Source organism: Cyrtonyx montezumae, unplaced genomic scaffold (genome assembly GCF_038088225.1).
Source record: "Cyrtonyx montezumae isolate F1298 unplaced genomic scaffold, pur_monq_1.0 scaffold_3, whole genome shotgun sequence".
Lineage (NCBI taxonomy): Eukaryota > Metazoa > Chordata > Aves > Galliformes > Odontophoridae > Cyrtonyx > Cyrtonyx montezumae.
Window position 1 is genome coordinate 2,605,612 of NW_027072034.1, and position 19,158 is coordinate 2,624,769.

At 39.8% G+C, this 19,158-nt stretch overlaps 1 protein-coding gene across 3 annotated transcripts in view; it reads left to right on the forward strand.

Annotated features, from left to right (window-relative positions):
• Positions 1–19,158, forward strand: part of ENOX1 (ecto-NOX disulfide-thiol exchanger 1) — a 360,202-nt gene that overhangs the window by 218,986 nt on the left and 122,058 nt on the right. For all 3 annotated transcript variants that reach the window (XM_065743988.1, XM_065743990.1, XM_065743989.1), the window contains exons 4-5: positions 1,725–1,861; positions 2,685–2,822. In XM_065743988.1, the coding sequence (XP_065600060.1) occupies positions 1,852–1,861; positions 2,685–2,822 (148 nt within the window). In that variant the 5' untranslated portion in view covers positions 1,725–1,851. The remainder of the gene's footprint in view (positions 1–1,724; positions 1,862–2,684; positions 2,823–19,158) is intronic.

The window sequence follows — 19,158 nt, forward strand, 5'->3', positions numbered from 1 at the left end:
TTCATTGGGAATGATTAACACAGAGGAAGGTGGATGCACCATGTGAGGAATATCTTATTGATAAACAATAATTCAGGCAGGTCTAACCTTGAAATAGACTTTTGTAGTCAAAACTTTATAGCCTGAGAGGAGAGAGCTAAGTACAAATTCAAGGAGCTGAACAAGAGACACCCAGTTTTTAAAACTTGACATAAATCTCGAGTGGCTTGCCAAGAGTAACATAAGCTAATCGCGTTCCCTGCAGAGGACTCTTGTTCAATGTTTTTTTGTGTTTATAGATGTTATTTAGCAGCTAATTTTATCATAAAATTATTTTATGATCTGTATAATGAATAGCGGAGATCAAATAAGAATTGGAATTGCAAATTCAAATAATAAGAGTTGATAAATATTGACTTTTAAATAGACCCACTGTAGATTTGAACAAAATGTTTCTGGCCTATCCTGGTTATTTGAAAATTACAGCATATAAAAAGAAAAACAAGTTCAGCATTGTCTGATCCTGACCCCTTTTTCACTTTTACTGCTATTAATACGGTCATGTCTCTGTGAAGTGGTTTGTACAGTGTTGAGGAGCTATAATACAAAACTTTCTAGCTTGTACTTTGAGCATGTATGAAAAAGAGAAGTGTGGGAGGTGATCAGCTAAAATACTGCATAATCACTTAATTGTTTCTTTTCTAAAGATGAATTCTTGGGGTTTGCATATTGGAAACCCCATAATTAAGACCTTTCAAGTACTTTTTAAAAAGACAGGGAAGGCACGGCTACCAAGAGACACCTACCTGGTGCTAACGAATGCCCTCAAACTTGGTCAGATGTTGGGCTATGTCCTCACTAGTACCAAAGGCTGTAGGTCACAGAAAGTTTGGCTTCTGGACAGCCAGGAAAACAGTGCAGCCCCTGTTTTGCCAACAGTTAGTTGTAAATAGTGCACACAGACCTGACATAAGTATACCTGTGCATTCATGTTGCTGTGTTTCCTCCCTCTGCTGTGAGGGCTGTTAACTCACAGCTTTGGGTTGTCTTTCATCCTCTCTCCAGCCTTCCTTACAATCAGCACTGCACTAATGTCGCGAGCTTTGCAAACAGAAGCAACAGCAAAAAGTTACTGTTATGTAAAATTGATGGCATGACAGATACCTGATGGAAGCAGTGCATTTTAGCTGGAAGCAGATGCTCTACTCCTACTTCAAGCACCCTAACGTTTGTGAGGCAAAGAAGCCGGCATCATCCTCAGCTGTCCTAAGCTTACATTTCCACATGTCTGCATGCTCCATTCTGAAAGTCAGAGCAGGTTTTCTTTTTCTTTTCATTTCAGAACAGGAGACTATTTCCTTGAAACTAACAACATCACTTAATTGTTAACAGTTAAAGAAAAAAATTAAAAAAAAACACACATTTTTGTCCCTTAAAATACATTCTTTCAGCTGATGCCTTCATGCTGAGGAGGCTGTGTAGCTGCTGATAAGACCAAATTTGCGAAGAGCTTTTCAGTCGGAGGCGAGTGGTCTGGCAGGCTCCTGTGTGCCTCTGTTTGCTCAGTGGGTGAGGATGAGCATTCATTGAAGCTCCCCTCTGAAATGCGTGCAGGGAGCCTGGGGCTGCTCTCCTGTGGGAGTGGGCAGGAGCATTGTTTGTTGGCTTCCCAGAGCCATTTGTCGTTCTGCAACCATGTTCTGGTTGTGACACTCAGTGGCTGATTTTGTCTTTTCATCTTTCAGAGCCTAATGAGCAGTGTGTGGGCCCTGAGTTTGATGACATCCCATCTCAAGATGCTGCTAATACAGTAGCTAATTATTCCTAGCTGAAGAAGTCTTAACGGGAGCAAAAGGGACTGGTGAAAAAGCAATGGCTGCCGGTAAGTGTCTCAGGTCTGCACAGGTCATAAGAAAATAGTGGGAAGGAGCTGAGTTCATCTGTGATGAGGGAGTTGCAGTTGCACAAATGTATGACCAGTCCCTGTGTTTGAGGGTTCACCATCAGGAGGGTACCATCCCACAGCTATCTGACCCTCTCTTCCTTCACCATCCCAGGAACCCATACCTGACCACAGTTGATTTTGACCGTATGAATGGTCAGTCTCTTTTGCTTTCAAAACAAAACTTGACATATCCTGTAGTGAATCCATGGTCTTCAACGTCTTTTTAGTTCAGGGCTAACATATTCCTAAATCCTCTATAAAAACTGCATCTCATGGAAAACAAGTGTTTCTTTGGCATGTGTTTGATTCTCAGTTTTCTGACAGTTTGCCACAGAGATATACAGTTAAATTATATAAGAGAACTACAAGATTATTCATCCAATAGAGGAGGGATATCAGGAGGTCTCCAGCACAACAGAGCAGAGCTGGCTATAGGGTCAGACCAGTTGCTCAGGGCTTTGTCAATTTTTGTCCCAAAAGCTACAATGGTTGGTGACTGTACAGCCTGTTCTACTGCTCTACTCTCCTCCTGGTGAAAAAGTTTTCCATATAATCAGCTTAAACCACTGATGTTTCATTCTATGCCTGTTGAATGTTTCTAACATCTCTATGATTTGCTATACTATGCCAAGCAGTGCTATCTGAAGCTTCTGAAAGGTAAACCATAATTAAGAAACAAAAAAAATGGTTGTGATATCTCATTTTCATTGAAGGCTCTGGTTAAAAATGCTGTCATATTGACACATTTCTTCTCCTACAGCAGCTGATGGTTTGGGAAGTATAGCTATAGATACCACACAACTGAACATGTCAGTCACTGATCCAACAGCTTGGGCCACAGCTATGAATAACCTGGGGATGGTTCCAGTAGGTCTAGCTGGACAACAGCTTGTGACAGGTAAGATTTTTTTTTTTTGCATTAAAGAGACCTGTTGTACCAATTCACGGACTCTTTGCATTCTTTTGAAATATCTGGGATTATTTTTGAGGCTATATTTATTTTTCATATTCCAAAAACACTATGATTAATATTGCATACAGTGTAGTAGTCTCTTCTTGCAGTAGTTGTAAAATCTATATCGTATTTTAACCTCGTGGAAAATCCAAAACTCTTTGGCAAAATTAGACATTGATTCTCATGCTGAGTCAAGACCAAGGCCCAGGTCACAGATCTGATTCTTCATTCAAGCAGGATGTCTTGATGTTCTGCCAAAGAACACCATGGTCTGGGACTTCCTGACTGGAGAAAGATTTTGAAGTTATGTTAATTGGGCAGAAAATTATGTAGCCCGTTCAGTTCATATGCTTAGTTAATATTAGTAAAGTGAAGCTTTTCCATCAGGTGTGCGCTTATTTACTTACGGAGTCATAAACGAAATTTCAAGAGATTGTTCTTGTTTGATTTTGTTATTTCACTTACAGTTTGGGGAAGTGTTGCAGGGAATTAACTCTTTCTAAAAACAATAAAAATAATATTTTGGAATCAGCAGAGTTTCACAGATGCATCCAGGCATCATCAGACTTTACTGCCAGCAGTAAGAGCCTAATTGGGTGGGATTAATCAAACTACATCTCTCCTGTGAGGTAGAGAAGGATGATTTTTGTATGGGTGGGTGCCCCACAGACACAAGCCACCAGCCAGACACATGACAGATCCCCTCTGGAAACTGCATCCTTAGCTTAAGGAGAGCAGTGCAACATCTGGATCAGAGCAGCCTCTTGTCATGTCTGCACCCATCCATGTAGATGTGGATATGGTAAGCCAGATCTAAATCACTGTGTCTGCCTCACCAGGGATGTGAGACATTTTATTTGGCCAAACAAATCCCCTTCTGGAACTTGGAACAGCATGAAGCTATGCCAGTTCACAGCTGATGGTCTGGCCCTGAATTACCCATTTTACAGGCGGGTAAACTAAGCTGCACAAAAGCTGATTTATAATGAAACAGTCTCAAACAGAGAACTTAGCTGCTGGAGTCCATCAACTGATTCTTTAACCCCATTCTCGTGATTAGAGGCAACAAACAAAGCTGTCAGCACCTGCCTCGCATGCTGTCCATTCCTGTGCCTCATGGGGAATGATGGTAGCTCCTCAACCCGTGTACAGCTATCAGTTGCATATCCCATGGAGTTTGCCCACCTTTTTGTTTCCCTTCTTCTCTCTCACGAGTTTTGGTGTAAATTGTGTCCTCATGTGTATACTAAACAGCCCATACAAGGCAGCCTTCTCTTCTCTGCAATGCTTTTCCCCATAAGGGAGGATCCCATAGATTTTATTTCATTGCCAGCTCCCTACTGTAATTTCCATAATTTGCATATTATGTATTGGAGGAGTGATGTACAAGTCAGTTGGTATTTGTTCAGCGTTTTGAATATATGAAAGGTGGTGTAAGTAATAAATACTAATTAGTGAAGTGCTGTCTGCTTTCTCCACAGAAAAACCTTGTTTTTCCCTTCCCTTCCCTTCCCTTCCCTTCCCTTCCCTTCCCTTCCCTTCCCTTCCCTTCCCTTCCCTTCCCTTCCCTTCCCTTCCCTTCCCTTCCCTTCCCTTCCCTTCCCTTCCCTTCCCTTCCCTTCCCTTCCCTTCCCTTCCCTTCCCTTCCCTTCCCTTCCCTTCCCTTCCCTTCCCTTCCCTTCCCTTCCCTTCCCTTCCCTTCCCTTCCCTTCCCTTCCCTTCCCTTCCCTTCCCTTCCCTTCCCTTCCCTTCCCTTCCCTTCCCTTCCCTTCCCTTCCCTTCCCTTCCCTTCCCTTCTTCCTTTCCCTTCCCTCTCTCTTGTATTTTTCAAGGTAAATAGGTTCTTTGACATTTCATTACATTTCCCCATGATTCATAAGTTTTTGACACATTTTCATCATGGCAAATCCATAATTTTCACCACAATTTACCATGAAAAGACTTATAGACTTCTTTTGCTATAATATATTGATAAATATATTTACTATACCTGCATTCAGCAACAGTTTCCATCACCATGTTAGACCAAATATCTAACCAGTACTTATCCGTTTCTGACTTTTACCATTTTTTCATTGTTATTAATCCTAGCAATGAAATAATCTCCCTCAGCAGTCATACATTGCTGTTTTTACTGTCATCTATGACATGTCTCGGAGATTAAAATGAAACACCCATGTCCCAGCAGTAACTGTTTGTCTGCCTTTAAAAATAAGTATTTTTATTTTATTAATTTATTTTCCTGCCTTAGTGACACTTAGGAAAGCAATAAATAGTTTAAAATGATCTTGGAGAGTGTGTGATCTTCCCTGTGTGTGCCTTTATAACCTTCTGTAGTATGAAATTCAGTGTGTTGTACTCATCTATACCCTGACACGTCTCTTTATTCTGTGATATTTCAATTTCCAAAGCACTCCTTCAGTCACAGCCTTTCTTCCTCCAAGCCTGGTTCCTGATTCCTAAATGGCAGAGCAGTTTTCTTCCCTTAGGTATGGAGTCCATATGATCTACTAAATCTGTTTATGGATTTTTTGCTGCTTTTTTTCAGCTGATGTTAACTTTGCTGCTATGTAACATGCTGGGATGCCTGCATCGTAACAGAGTTGTGCTACTCACTTTACAAGCTGTGAACTTCTTGCCTAGCCTGAGAATTTGTTAAAATTACTACTAAAGCTTCTGCAACATCTGTCTGATGCTCTTCCTGCAGTCTGCTATGTAGGCTGTCTGTTCTGGCTAACTAATCAATTTTAAGCACTGCTAACCTTTTAATATCAGTTTAGATGATAATCTGTACTCAATTCAATTCCTTATCTCCCAGTACTGTAAAATTGGATTTTTGATCTGAGCAAATGCCAGAGCCTTTCATTTGAAAAGATGTATTCTTGTTAATAGATGTATAATATATATTTCTATGTGTAGCTTGCTTGCACTTTTTGTTTTTCAGAAAGCTCATCTTCTAACATAATATTTAGCTACTGCATTCTATATGCACAATGTATACATTTATACGCGATATGTACATAATTCATACAATAAACTGTAGTTTAACAACGCATTAATGAAAGTGTTATAGCCTGATGTGGAATAGCCTTGGCTGAAAAGCCCTTTCATTCTAAACCTCTTCCTTCAACAGGTTAGTATTTTTTCCAGCAAACTGCATATTGAACCAAAGTTTCTTGGTCTTGGCCAAGTTGCTAGAGCTGCTTCTGAGACAGCCAGGCCTTAAAACTGCAGTTTTTCTCCACTTTGAGACTTTGAGAAACATGTCCAGGTGAGGGGGGAAGGATAGTTTATACTCTGTGTATCTGAGATATGTATGCACCTTGTGCTCTCAGCAGCTCTGATTCAAGCACATCTTTCAACTATGTTTAACTCTGCTGCTCTGTTACATTTTAGGAATAACAGAAAAGCTTACTGACCTGTGGCCAACCAGAACGTTTTAAAGGCAGTTCTGGCATTACTGAGTTCAGTGTCCTTATGCTGTCTTTTGTTCCAGGAAATGGCATCAGGTCACCTGTATTCTAAATGATGATTTACTTCTCCAGTTCAGTTTCGTTTTCCTTAAGGTAGTGAGCCACTACACTGAAAAACGTGAAGCAATTCTGAGAGGCTTTTCCTCCAGAGTGACTTGGAGGATCTAAACATTTGTTGATCAGAGATGATGTATGTTCAAAAGTTCACATATGGGAACTGTTGAATCATGGCCTGAACCACTCACTGATCACCTGAGGCAAACGCTGAGTCAGCCGCAGGAGCACAGGTGAAGGCAATTCACCTGTGTGACCAAAAGGGGTGGGGTCTGACTCCACATATCTCAAACCCCATTTAAGGACTGACCATCACTGGGTAAGGTTCTTTTGTTGGAGATACCTCCCCTGTGGAGTTCCAGGTGAGCCTCAACCATCAGTGACAAGTGAGCCTTTCCTAATTTACCAGTTGTCTTTATGCCATCTGGATAAGCCATACAAAAGCGTACTGTCCACCTTCATTATTTTGTGTGGGTACTATTCTTTTGGGGTATTCACCCTACAGTTTACCAGTGCAAACACATGGTACATAAGTGATAATTATAGAGTTACTTAAGACTGCTTGTTTGTACTCTTGCAGGAAAAAAAAAAACCCACAAACTTCAAGTGCAGACATACAAGGTAAAAGTTATACTTCTGTCTATAAGCCAAGAGTATGCCTGAAAACGGATGCCTTCTACTTACCTATGGGTAATTATTAAGGCAACTTCATCCATGTGAGTCCTGCCGACATGCCTCAGCCTCAGGATATTAAATTTTCAGTGGCTTACAGTATTGTTTTTGCTCAAGTTACACTTCGACCAATTCTACAAACTCCTGGTGAGGCTGAAGACTAGTGAGCTTTAATGCCTAACATCCCACTTACCACTAAGTATAGGAAAACTATACACCATTTTAATGGCCTCAGGCATACGTCTTTTAGAAACTGGAGGTTGTGAAATATTAGACGCTTACATCAACTGCTCTGTTTTTCCATTTGTCATTTCTTTCCCCACACACTTGTCTTTTGACCTGATTTCAGTGGAACATAAGATCTGTCAGCTTCAATCAAATCACCTCATTCAGGACTGTGCCTTTGACAGTGCTGAGTAGCAGATACTTCTCAGGGAGATGTAAAAGGCAAGTCAGAACCAAAGTGCTTTTCCCTCCAATGGGCTCTTTCTTAAGCGTTAATACATAGAGCAGGAGTCACCAAACTAGAAACTGTATATCCAAATCAAGTTATAACTCAGCAAAACTTCTCTTACAGAAGCGGCACCTGTGACAAGAAGCGTTTACAGTCCTGAAGCTGTAACCCCAGAAGTAGTTCTTGATAACAGAAAAAAAATTAAAAAATATTCATCTTGACTCTTAAATCGTTAAACAGTAGGTTAACTATCTCCCCCACAGTTTTGTAATCTGAAGACCTCCAGATCTTTGGAAACATAATATTCAGACTGTCTCTTTCTCAAGAATGAAGACAGTAACAGAAAGCAAACATTATACTCAGACTGCAATTAGTCCTAAGCAGTTTTCAGTGTGTTGGATGCAGCACAGGGCTGACGAGCATTTCCTTCTTCTACTCACTTCAGTGTCTCAGGAGATCACTGATTCCTATGCACTGGAGTGGAGAAAACCCAAGATTTATTTTAGAAAAATAAAAGGTGGTCTGAGGCTTATTAATTCCTTCACCTGTCTACCCCAGCTATGGAAAAGCTTGTTAAGCCTCACTGGCTTTCTACCATAGAACAGATGAGGCATGCTCAGTGAATTATTGTCTTCTGCAGATCATTGTATTCTGACTAAAATTGTAAACATATCCTTTATCATCCTGGTTTGGCACTATTTTTATTACATTAATGAAACACAATCAAATCTTGTAGGAAATCAAGGTATATTTGATGATACTCAGAAGAGAGGCTGTACAGTAAACAGTGCTGAAATATTTAAGAAGCCAGCTGGCCAGAAAATACTGCCAAATCTTGTCCATATACTTCTTACATCTCCACTACTGAAGGACTGGAGACATTGGTACATACCTAGGCAGCCTCTCTTTGGTTTAGTTGTAGTGTCCAATAACACAGTGGTTTTCTTTTTCCACACGTCATTGCTAAGCCACTGGACCAGTGTGCCAGTAAGCACATAACTTGAAACTTCCAAGACATGCCTAATGAGACACAGATTCCTTTTCTGTAATCAGTATTGAGCTCCTATTTATTGATTACAGGGTCACTCACAAAAGTTTTTAAATAATCCACTTGTACTATGACCTGAAGGTTGTATCCTTTTTCTAGGAACCAAAAGGAAAAAAAAGCTGGAGCTTCTACTGTTGTTGAATAAACACTCCAGATTTAAGCTTCTAGGCAGACAGCAGCTGGTGAAGGCACTCTCCTTACTTATGTTTGCCTACTCCTGCAAGCTGGAGACCACAAGTAGCTGCTGAAAGAACTCAGCAGCCCAGTGGCATGGCAGTATACAGTGTACTTACCCTTGCTTTGAACACTGCATTGGTTTGAAATCAGTAGCAGAAGAAAAAATAAGAAATCTTAATATGTCTTCAGAGTGTTCCATAAGTTTTGAAAAACCCCTGAAGTTTCAAGATCTTCAGAAGACTTTTTTTTTTCAGATATAATGTCTTCCAAACATGTTTTACGCAGTGTGCTTCATTAATAGGCAGTCCTATGAAGACAGAGAAATGTAATATAGCATACTCTGAAGAAAACCACATATTTTCTCTAACTATATTCTACTTCCTTCCTATACTTCAGTGTTATAGTCTTCATTACAGAGACAGTGCATTTCAGTGAAAAGATATACTGTTTGAATTATCTGAATGACCCATCATAGTAAGGAGGTGTGAAACATAACCTGAAGGATTAGAGTAGAGCCTATATCCAAATAAAACTGTTTTTGCATTGTCAAGACACAGGACAGCAGCAAGAGTGAAGGAGAATAGGTAATGTGGGAATCCCAATATGTAGTTCCACTGTGAACATCTCTAAGGAAATATTATATATTAGTGTAACAGATAGGCTTTTTTTCATTGACCTGAAAAGCGCCTGCAGAGTTAATCACACCTTCCTATCATGTGAGTGTTACTCAAGGAGGCTTCACACCAGGGGACATTGAAGAGCTAGGAACAAACACAGTCAGTTTACAACAGAAAATGGAGGGAGATATTCAGTGTCCAGAGAAAATGTGGCAGAAACTCTAAGGGCCTTTGACACACTACTCTGGGTGAAGTGTGCCTCTTAGGTCATTCAAGTGCCTACTCTATATTAGACTTTAATTAAGGCAAAGATTGAAGATAATGATTAAAATCTACTTGGTGCTTAAAGATAAATAGTGCTGAGGGACAGGCTGTCCTGAGTGAAGACCCAGGAGGTGAACAAGGGCCCATAGAGGTGTATGCTATATCCAAGACTTGTGCTGTATTGGGATTGGAATATTCTTTTTGATTGCAGAATTTTTTGCTATACATTTGTCCTTGGCTAGTTAACAGTTCAGGAAAACAAACTGATTACAATTTGGCATAACCCCTATTAACTCTTTCAAAATCCCAAACTACATGTACAATTCATGTGATATTTTTTGAATAATTTTTTTTAAATTATTATTATTTTTTTGTAATTACAAAAAAAAAAAAAAAAAGCTGAATTTTGTTTGAAGTTCCAGTGAAGTAACACAGAAATATTTTGTTTCTGCAAAAGTTTTCCCTATCGTTTTTTCTGAGTTTTCAAAGCCTCCTTTCCCATCATTATCCATGTGTTTATTTATCCTAGACAAAAATCCCCATGAGTAATTATGAACATCTCAAAGCATAAAGTAAGCCAGGAGCCTGCTGGAAACTGTTTGCTGTTGACTGTTCACTTCTGCTGGAGCACAGCTTGTTCACAGCACTTCCCCTTCACACACGTCATGCCCTATCCAAGGATCCAAGGTTCCACGGCCAGTATGGGGCATCCAGCATAACCTCTGTGTGATACAGTTTCCTTATGGGAAAACTGAGATACCATGGGTGAAAATCAACACAAAGAGTAAAACTGACCATTTTAGCTAATCAAAGATGAGGTATGAATACCAAGTTATATGTTTACGTGGAAAAAAAGGCTTGCTAATGACAGACTGTTGGAAGCTGGCTTGCTGAGCACTGTGGTGCGTTCAGGTGGCAAGATGAAGGCTATGTTACCTGCTGATCCAAAGCCAAAACTGTGAACTGCTTGTGTGGACTGTCTGCAAGAGATGGCACAGGTGTCACAACAGGGCTGCTACCTCACTACATGCAGAATGCTCTCAGGAGAAATCAGGATGGCACAGATAGGAAAGGTGCAGAGGAAGACTTCCTTAGGAAGATGACTTGAGTCTAAATGCACTGACTACAAATCAGGCCATAGCATCAGTTCTACTTCCCTACTCAAGCTCTTTCTTTGCCCTACATGGGCTAGGTTGGTATTTACAGCTTAGCCCCTGGGTAGCAAGCAGGCCACTACATGGAGGTGAAAGATAATTAAACTTAACATACAAAATATGCTATAAGACTCTCCAGCATGTATTTACATTGTGTTCTACCTAAATATTAGAGATATTCTGTTGCTTGGCTTCAGGAATTTAATACATCTGCTCATGTAACAGGAGCAGCTTTATCTGCCATTCCTGTAGCTGCACATTCCTCTTGCAAATGTGCGGTTTTTTTGTTTGTTTGTTTTCCTTAAAAAAAATATTTTGACAATAGGTGATTTTCCTTTACAAATAATCTCTTTCTCCTGACCACAGTGTCTACAACACTTAGTAAATATTTGTTTTTTGCATTCAGGAAGGGCTTTTGGATGAATAGCTCCAATAAGTTAAACAGTGTCTGAGCACTAACAAGTCAATCCCATCCCAAATTGCATGCAGTCTGTTTTCTTTCACTTAGATAAACCAGGTAGGTTAGGGATTGCGTGGAAACAATGGGATAATATTGATTGGCATGAAAAGCAGCAGTGATTAGGAAGCTGGCTGCTTATTGTGTGGTATCCATAAGGTACCTTGACATCACAATATTATGGTGGTAAGTGAAAAAACAATTTAACTCTTCTATCTGATTTTCAGAGTCAGGCAGAGACAAAGGGGCAAACCATTGCACAAATCAGAAGCAGGATGACTCTACCTGCTCTTCCTCTGTGACTGTGCTGCTATAATTTTGTAGAGAAAGACTGCAAAAGGGAAGAGAGAAGATAGGAAAGAGCTTTGCTAGCATTTACAAGAGACAGCACAATGGAAGAAGGAGCAGAACTGCTTATTATAAGCTTTTATACAGATTCAGCACCATGAGCTGTGTTTTGGAAGAGAACTATCCAGACTGCAGTGTATGGAGGGGGCGAGTTAAAGGTTTCTCTAGCTCATTTTGTTCTCTTTGATACAATTGTGTTGCAAATGGTCTATTTTACTAGAATCAAATACAGAATATTATAACCAACTGCAGTGTTTAGGTTTTTCCTCATTTTGAGCTGCCTCTATCAAATCTATGTAGCCTTCCTCTTGGGAACTCCTGTTTTGGGACTTGAACTATACTCAGACTTGCAGGACCAAGCCCTTTCCAGAAATAATCATTGAAACCTTTTCTGGAATATTTTGAAAACAATTTTGTCACTTTAAGCATGCATTATAGAAGTATTTTTATGACATTTCAGAATGTCCTAAAGCTTTATTTACCAGAATAGTCAGGAGCAAAAGTAGATTAATTACTTAAAATAATAATAAACACACCAAAATAAGAAAAACAAGAGAGAAGTAAAAAGATTGCATTTCTCTTTTAAATATCTCAATATTTACTGTGTTTCTACCCAAACACAATGCTGCTGCCCCTTAATGTAGTGAATGTTGCAGCATCATCTTTTGCGTTTTTTTAACTGTGCTTTTAATACTTTCTTAACCCCTTAGGAACTCAGAGAAGGATTGTGGGTTGTGAGATGAGAGAGCTCGGATGGTGCACTTGAATACCAGGGCTTCATGCAGGCAGCAGGGAGTGGGAAAGTGCAGCAGAACAGCTCCAGGAGTAACTGGTTTAATAAATAGCTTATAATAAATATTGAGGGATCCCTTTGCATTATTAGCCAGAATGAAGAAAAAAAATGTTGATAACAAGTCCATTCTTGTTATTCACCAGCCTATGTATAGTAAAATGTCTCTTCCAATTCCTCCTACATATGTTGCCTTTTAACTTTGTGTCCCTTTGTTCTGGTTTGTCTAATTACCTCAAGTAGATAATGAAGTCTGATTTTATAATAAACTGTAGTCAGTTCAGGCTTGTCAGAGCTGATTTATTGACTCCAAAGAGTTAGGACTTTCAGCTTTGAGGCTAAGATCATTTCTGGCTGCAATTCAAGGTGTTAATTTTGAGCTTTAAATCTAAATGTGGTTTGGAACATGTCCTATGTTTTCTGTTCAAAAAGAGCAAACAGCCTGCATTTCTGTTGTTTGGTTTTTTTTTGTGGTTGTTGTCTGAATGGAATTTATAATCTGGAATGAAGATAAAACAAACCCAAACTGTCCGCTTCTGCAAGAACAGTGTTGCATGTTACAGTCACAACTAAGACTGTTGTGTTGAAGGCCATGGGGCTATTCTGTGTGAATAGAAGTTGTAAGGACTTGCCTTCCAAAAGGAAGATGTATCTCCATAAAGGATCTCATAATATATTCATTCCTCTTTAGCAAACTGCTTCAGCACTGCTTGATGGAATGGAGTGTGTCTCTACACGTGTGTAAGCCTTAGAAACAGAAAGGTGTGGTGCTAAGAAAACAATATGATAATAGCCAGTGACTCACATACGCCATTTGGTCTCCCTTTGGGACTGCCTCTCTTCCTGTGTTTTACCTCAACAATTTTGTTTTTTGAGGACATGAAACCTAACCATCCTTCAAATCCTGTGATTTGAAGCCTCAGGTTCTCACTGAAGGGCTTTCTTAGAGCATCCCCCTTGATAGTCAGTTGTATTCCTAGCTGCTTCCTCATTCTTTGGTCTCTGATCTTCAATCTTCAAAACATTAATATATATTTATTTTTAATATTAATAATGCATTGTATTGAAACAGCACATATGCCCTGAGGAACATTAGATCTTTTGGCTACCTCAGAAGGATGACCTTATTCTAAGGACTGTATAGCAGAAATATTATCACACATCTGTGTATTCCAGGCATTGAATTTACTATCATTTTCCCTCTTGGTGCTAACAGGCATCAGGTTATTGATCTAGTGGTATTTTCTAAGTGTTGTTCAAATTACAAGACAGGTTTTTTTTCTTCTTCTTTTTTTTTTTTTACTTCTTTTTGTTTGTTTCACGTTTTCTCATTTGTTTGCCTTGTCCTAGCTCAATTATTTCACGTGCAGATGCAGCATGATATCTGGCCTCTGTGGGCCCTGTTGCATAACAGTCACATCTCACTAGACTTGATTACATGATCTGTTATTTGTTTTACTTCCAAGTTTTCTTTTGTCTGTAGCCTAGTGATACTGTGTTTAGTGCTTCATCCACATATGTATATAGTAAGCTTGAACTAAAGAAGTCCTCCTGAGGCCTTTTTTATTGCTTGCCATGTTTTTATGATCAAAAGATGACAAGCTGTCACAATTTTCTTTTATGGTTGTGTTATAGATTGGAAATATCAGGGAACTCCAAGTTGCTTAATGGCTGCTTATAAATAGAGTTTACAGATTTTCCAGTATTGTCTGCTCTGCAAACCTGTTTGGGGATTTAAAGGGTAGTGAACATGTTTTCTCTCAGGCATCAGTAAAATCGAGTAGTAACATGTCACTGGCCAAATGTTGTGACCGGAGCCTTCCATGTCCCCCCCAAGAGTCCCAGAAATGAAGGAGGAAAGGAGAGAGGATCCTAGAGTTAAGAGGAGAGAGTGATCCTAGGGTTATGCAGAGGGAGCCCCCCCAACAATAATTCAGAATGGAACAGAACCCAGCTACCTTCTTGCACTTGTGCATGCCTGCAGAGCCAGCAGGAATAGGAGATATATATTTTTTATTATGCTGTGTGAGTAAAATAAAGAAAAATGAACCTGGCTGTAAAATACCAGACTTCATCTATCTCTTAGAATAGAAAAAAAAAAAAAAGAGAAAACAAACAAAGTCTTTTCCATCACATATAATTAACCTTCTCATTTAATGCCCAGGCCCACATGCAACCCATGCTGCCTTGACCTTAGGGACTGTTTGCAGATAACAAATCAAGCTTCAAGGATTGCAAAGGGGAGGAAAAGAGGCAGGGTCACACTGAGGTCCTCCAATATACTTCTGTTTAATGTACAGGAAAGCAGACACTGCACATTTCTTGCAGCCGGCAGTATGGTTTTGTGCCATCTGTGTAAGGCAAAATTTGTGGGTAGAAGTTATATTGCTTCAACTCGTGTAGCTGGAAAAAATACATCAGCCTTTCAATGGTCTGAGGCAACCAGGGGACTAAAATTTTAATTATAGCAGATGGTAAAAAAAGGTGAATTTCAAAGGAGGGAGTAGTTTTTGCAACACATTATAATTTTCCTCCCTTTATTAATCTTCTCATCTTCCACAGACTTACCTATCTATTTCTTCACACTGCAGAAGAACCCCCTTGTCACTACTTCAGTGTTAATATTCTGTTCTCTTTCATAGGTGACAACCTGCTTTTTGGTCTGCTTGACTTAATAGATCAAATTAAGCTCAAAGGAAGTGCTCTCTCCTTGTATTTAGGTTGGAAGTTCACTGCTTTTACCTCAGTCCTGGACATGCATATGTCTGTTTTGTTCTGGCTCTACTGGTTGGCCCATAAACCTTTTCTTGCCCTAAACCTCAGTTACAGCAGTACAGTTGCAACCATGTGACATTATTATTAAAGTAGCCTTTTAAATCCAGACCCACAGGTTAATGGCCAGTTTATGGTTGTAAGGAAATGATCTCTTGTATAAGAGGCATAGTATTCTTCTAAGGGCAAAAATATCATTTAAGCAAGTTTTACACGCCAAAGACTGTTATTTCTTTATTCTTGTTTTGTGCCTCTCAGCCATTAATCTCTCCTATGCAAACTAGTCAAATTGAAGCAAATGTGCTGTCGTGCTTATTTTTCTTACTATTTTTAACCACATTCTTTAAAAGCTTTTAAAAGCTCCAGCTTCTCTTCACTATCTCCTAAATCATAGAATAATAGAGTGGTTTGGCTGCAAGGGGCCTTAAAGGTCATCTAGTCCAGCTCCATTCCATGGGCATGAACACCTTCCACTAGATCAGATTTTTCAAAGCCCCATCCAACTAAACACATCCAGGAATGGGGAATCCACAAGTTCTATTTGCAGCCTGCTACAGTGCCTCATTACTCTCATAGTACTTAATTTCTTTCTAATACCTACTATAAATCTACTCTCTTTCAGTTTGAAGCCATTACTCCTTGTAATATCATTACATTCCCTGCAGAGTCCTTCTCCATCTTCCCTATAGGCCTTCCTTAGGTACTGAAAAGCCACTGTAAGGTCTCCCTGGAACCTTCCATTTTTCACACTGAACAACCTCAACTCTCTTAGCCTGTCTTCACCGGAGAAGTGCTACAGCCTTCTGATCTTCCTTGCATAGGTTCATAAGGTTGGAAAGGACCTACAAGATCATCTAGTCCAACCATCCTCCTATTACTATCCCTACCCAACTACTAAATCAAATCCCTTAGCACCTCATCTGAACACTTCTTGAACAGCACTAGGGATGGTGCCTCAACCACCTCCCTAGGCAGGCCATTCCAGTGCCTGACCACTCTTTCAGAGAAAAAATGTTTCCTCAGGTCTAATCTAAATCTTCCCCGGAAGATTGCAGCCCTCCTCTGAAACCTGTCTAATAGTTTTCTTGTGCTGGGGGCCCCAGGCCTGGATGCAGTACTCCAGATGAGGAACAGTCTCAAGTGCTTTGCACGATTCTAGGTAGATTACATCAGATGCTTATTCACTTGTAACTTCATCATAGAATAGACCACCAGACTTTTCATGAATGATTTGCCCTTAGTGAAGCCATGTTGGCTGTTACCCTTCACTTCATTGCTGTCTGTGTGCCTTAGCATAGACTCCAGGAGGATCTGCTCCATGATGTTGCCAGGCACACAGGTGAAACTGACTGGCCAGTTGTTCCTTCACTCTTCATTTTTTCCTACCTAAAAATGAGGGCTGTTTCCCCTTTTTCAGTCACTGGGAACTTCACTTGTATTGCCACAAATCTTCAAATATGATGGATAGTGTATTACACGCCAGTTCCCTCAAGACCCTCAGATGTGTCTCGTGGCCTCATGCACATGCCCTTGCTTCATTCAAAATAGACTACTGTTCCATTTAAATATGACACATTTTTCACAGTATCCCTTGCAAGAGATTTCTGGTCAATGGCTTTTTCAAAGTTTTCACATGATGGAACTGTAAAATGTTTTAGGCACGTCTGAGCATTCTATCATCCTATCCTTGGCAGTAAATGTCTTGTCAGTTGCTTATATGTGCAACCACTCAGAATGATAAGTTTTTTTCTTTTGTGACTTAACCAAAGATTGGTCTTTCTAAGTTACTTCCCTGTAAGTTTTTCACCTGTTTTGGTTTCACCAGGGATAAAGTTTTCTTCCTAGCAGCTGGTGTGATTCCATCTTTGGATTCAGGAGAGAAACAGTGTTGATAACACACCAGCGTTTTAGCTGTTGCTCAGCAGTGCTTACAGAGCCTAGGACATTTCAGCTTCTCACACTGCTCTGCCATTAAGAGGGTTGAAGGTGCACAAGGAGCTGAGAGGACACATAACAAGAGTAGCTGACCTAAACTGGGCAAAGGGATGTTCCATATCATGTGGAATCATGTGGAACTATGAAACTTGGGGGAGTTAATTTAGGGTCAGCAAATGCTCAGTGACTGAGCATCTGTTGTCAAATGGCAAGCAATAGTATTGTGCATCACTTGTTTTGTATATTCTCATTATTATTATTTCTATTACTATTATTATTATTATCCCCTTTCTTTTTCTGACCTACTAAACTGTCTTTAACTCAACCACAGGTTTTACTTTTCTATTTTGGATTCTCTCCCCCATGCTACTGGGAGGGAGGAGGAAGTGAACAGCTGTGTGATGCTTAATTGTCTGCTGGTGTAAACCACACCACCACCACGAAAAAATTAATTCCTGCTTATTGTTGTGTTGATTTAATTAGTCTCTCCAGCAATTTCCTACTTGTTTCCTTACAGCAAAGAAGTATGTACAAGGCTCTGCTTTTTTATTATTGGATGTAGAGCAGAGTGACAAAAAAAGAAGTTTGAGAGCATTAGTTTCCTGGTACTTTCTAGATAGAGAGAGAAATCTCCTTTGGGAATGCAGAAATTACTGTGGGTGAGCTGAATCACTCTACTGGGTCTTCTGCCTTTTCCACAGAGCATCCAAGAGTGAAAAGATTCCTGGAGGTGTCATGGTTATATCATATAATCATAGAATCAAAGAATCTTTAAGGTTGGAAAAAGACCACTAAGAATGTCTTAGTAACAATCATCAACCCATCCCCACCATGCCCACTAACTCATATCCCTCAGTGCCTCACCTATATGTTTCTTGAAAACCTCCAGAGACAGTGAGTCCACCATTTCCTTTGGCATGGATCATGTGAGTCTCTGTCTAAAGTGAGGTCTTGCATTGGCATTATCTGCTTTTTAGCTGAGGTTGAAAATGAATTTCTACAAGAAAGCTGCTGTGTTGTTTCTCAGTGAACAAAGAAGTTCCTCACAAAAAAGCTCATCATTCCTAATATTAGATTAGACACTGGGATGAAAGTAGACTTTTGCTTCAAAACTAGAATTGAATTACAGAAAGTGCTTCTGGATTGTGTCGTCTCAGAGTTGTCATATTGTTGCAAGACAGGAAGAAGCATGGAAAAATTCAATTTGCTTGAGCTCAGCCTTGCCTTGTAGATTTTAGATGATATCAGCCTTTGAATTAGGAATGTTGCCGTGGCATTTAGGCCCTTGCAAGCTGTTGTGTTCATGGGAAACTGCAGAAACTCTGCTAAGAAGCAGATGGATGTGGGCAGAGGATGGGTGAGGTTCCTTACTCCCAGAATCTCCTGCTGGACCTGTGTGACAAAGATGAAGGGAACAGGTATGGGGGTGTGGGTGAAGGCTGGGTGACCAAATCTGGTCTGTGGTGATTGCTGAGAAGTGGTCAGGGGGATGCATGGTCTTTTTTGAAGAGCAGTCAACATTGACAGCCTTTCATTCATTTGTGCAGCTTGTAGGGGAGGGTTTTGAACCCACACGTCCCTTGTATTCTGTTAATTAAGAAGCTGCAAGAGATTACACATTAGTGATGCTGTAGAATGAATGTTTTACGTGCATGGATAAGCTGAACGTGACTTCAGACATACACTTCTGTGCCATTTCCCCACTAATTGCATTTAGAATTTAGAGCTGCCTGCAACTATAACTGAAAGCGCTTACTGTGCTGTTATTTACTGATAGAAAAACTTTTTAAATCACCTTCCTAGCCAGATGTTCATAAACAAGGGTTTGACAGTTGGTCCATAAAACAAGTCAAGCATTTCATCATTGTTCTCTTAGGTGGCTCTTTTGTTTAAGCATGTTTAACTAAACACATACATTTACTTAAGATGAACTGTAAAAATAACATCTGGTGATCTTTTCTCTGAAAGAAAATGCTGAAGGGTTTTACAAAAGGATCATGTATATTTTTTAAACTGCAGCTGGGTTTTTGTAATTGAATAAATGTGCTCCCAGCTTTTGAGAGG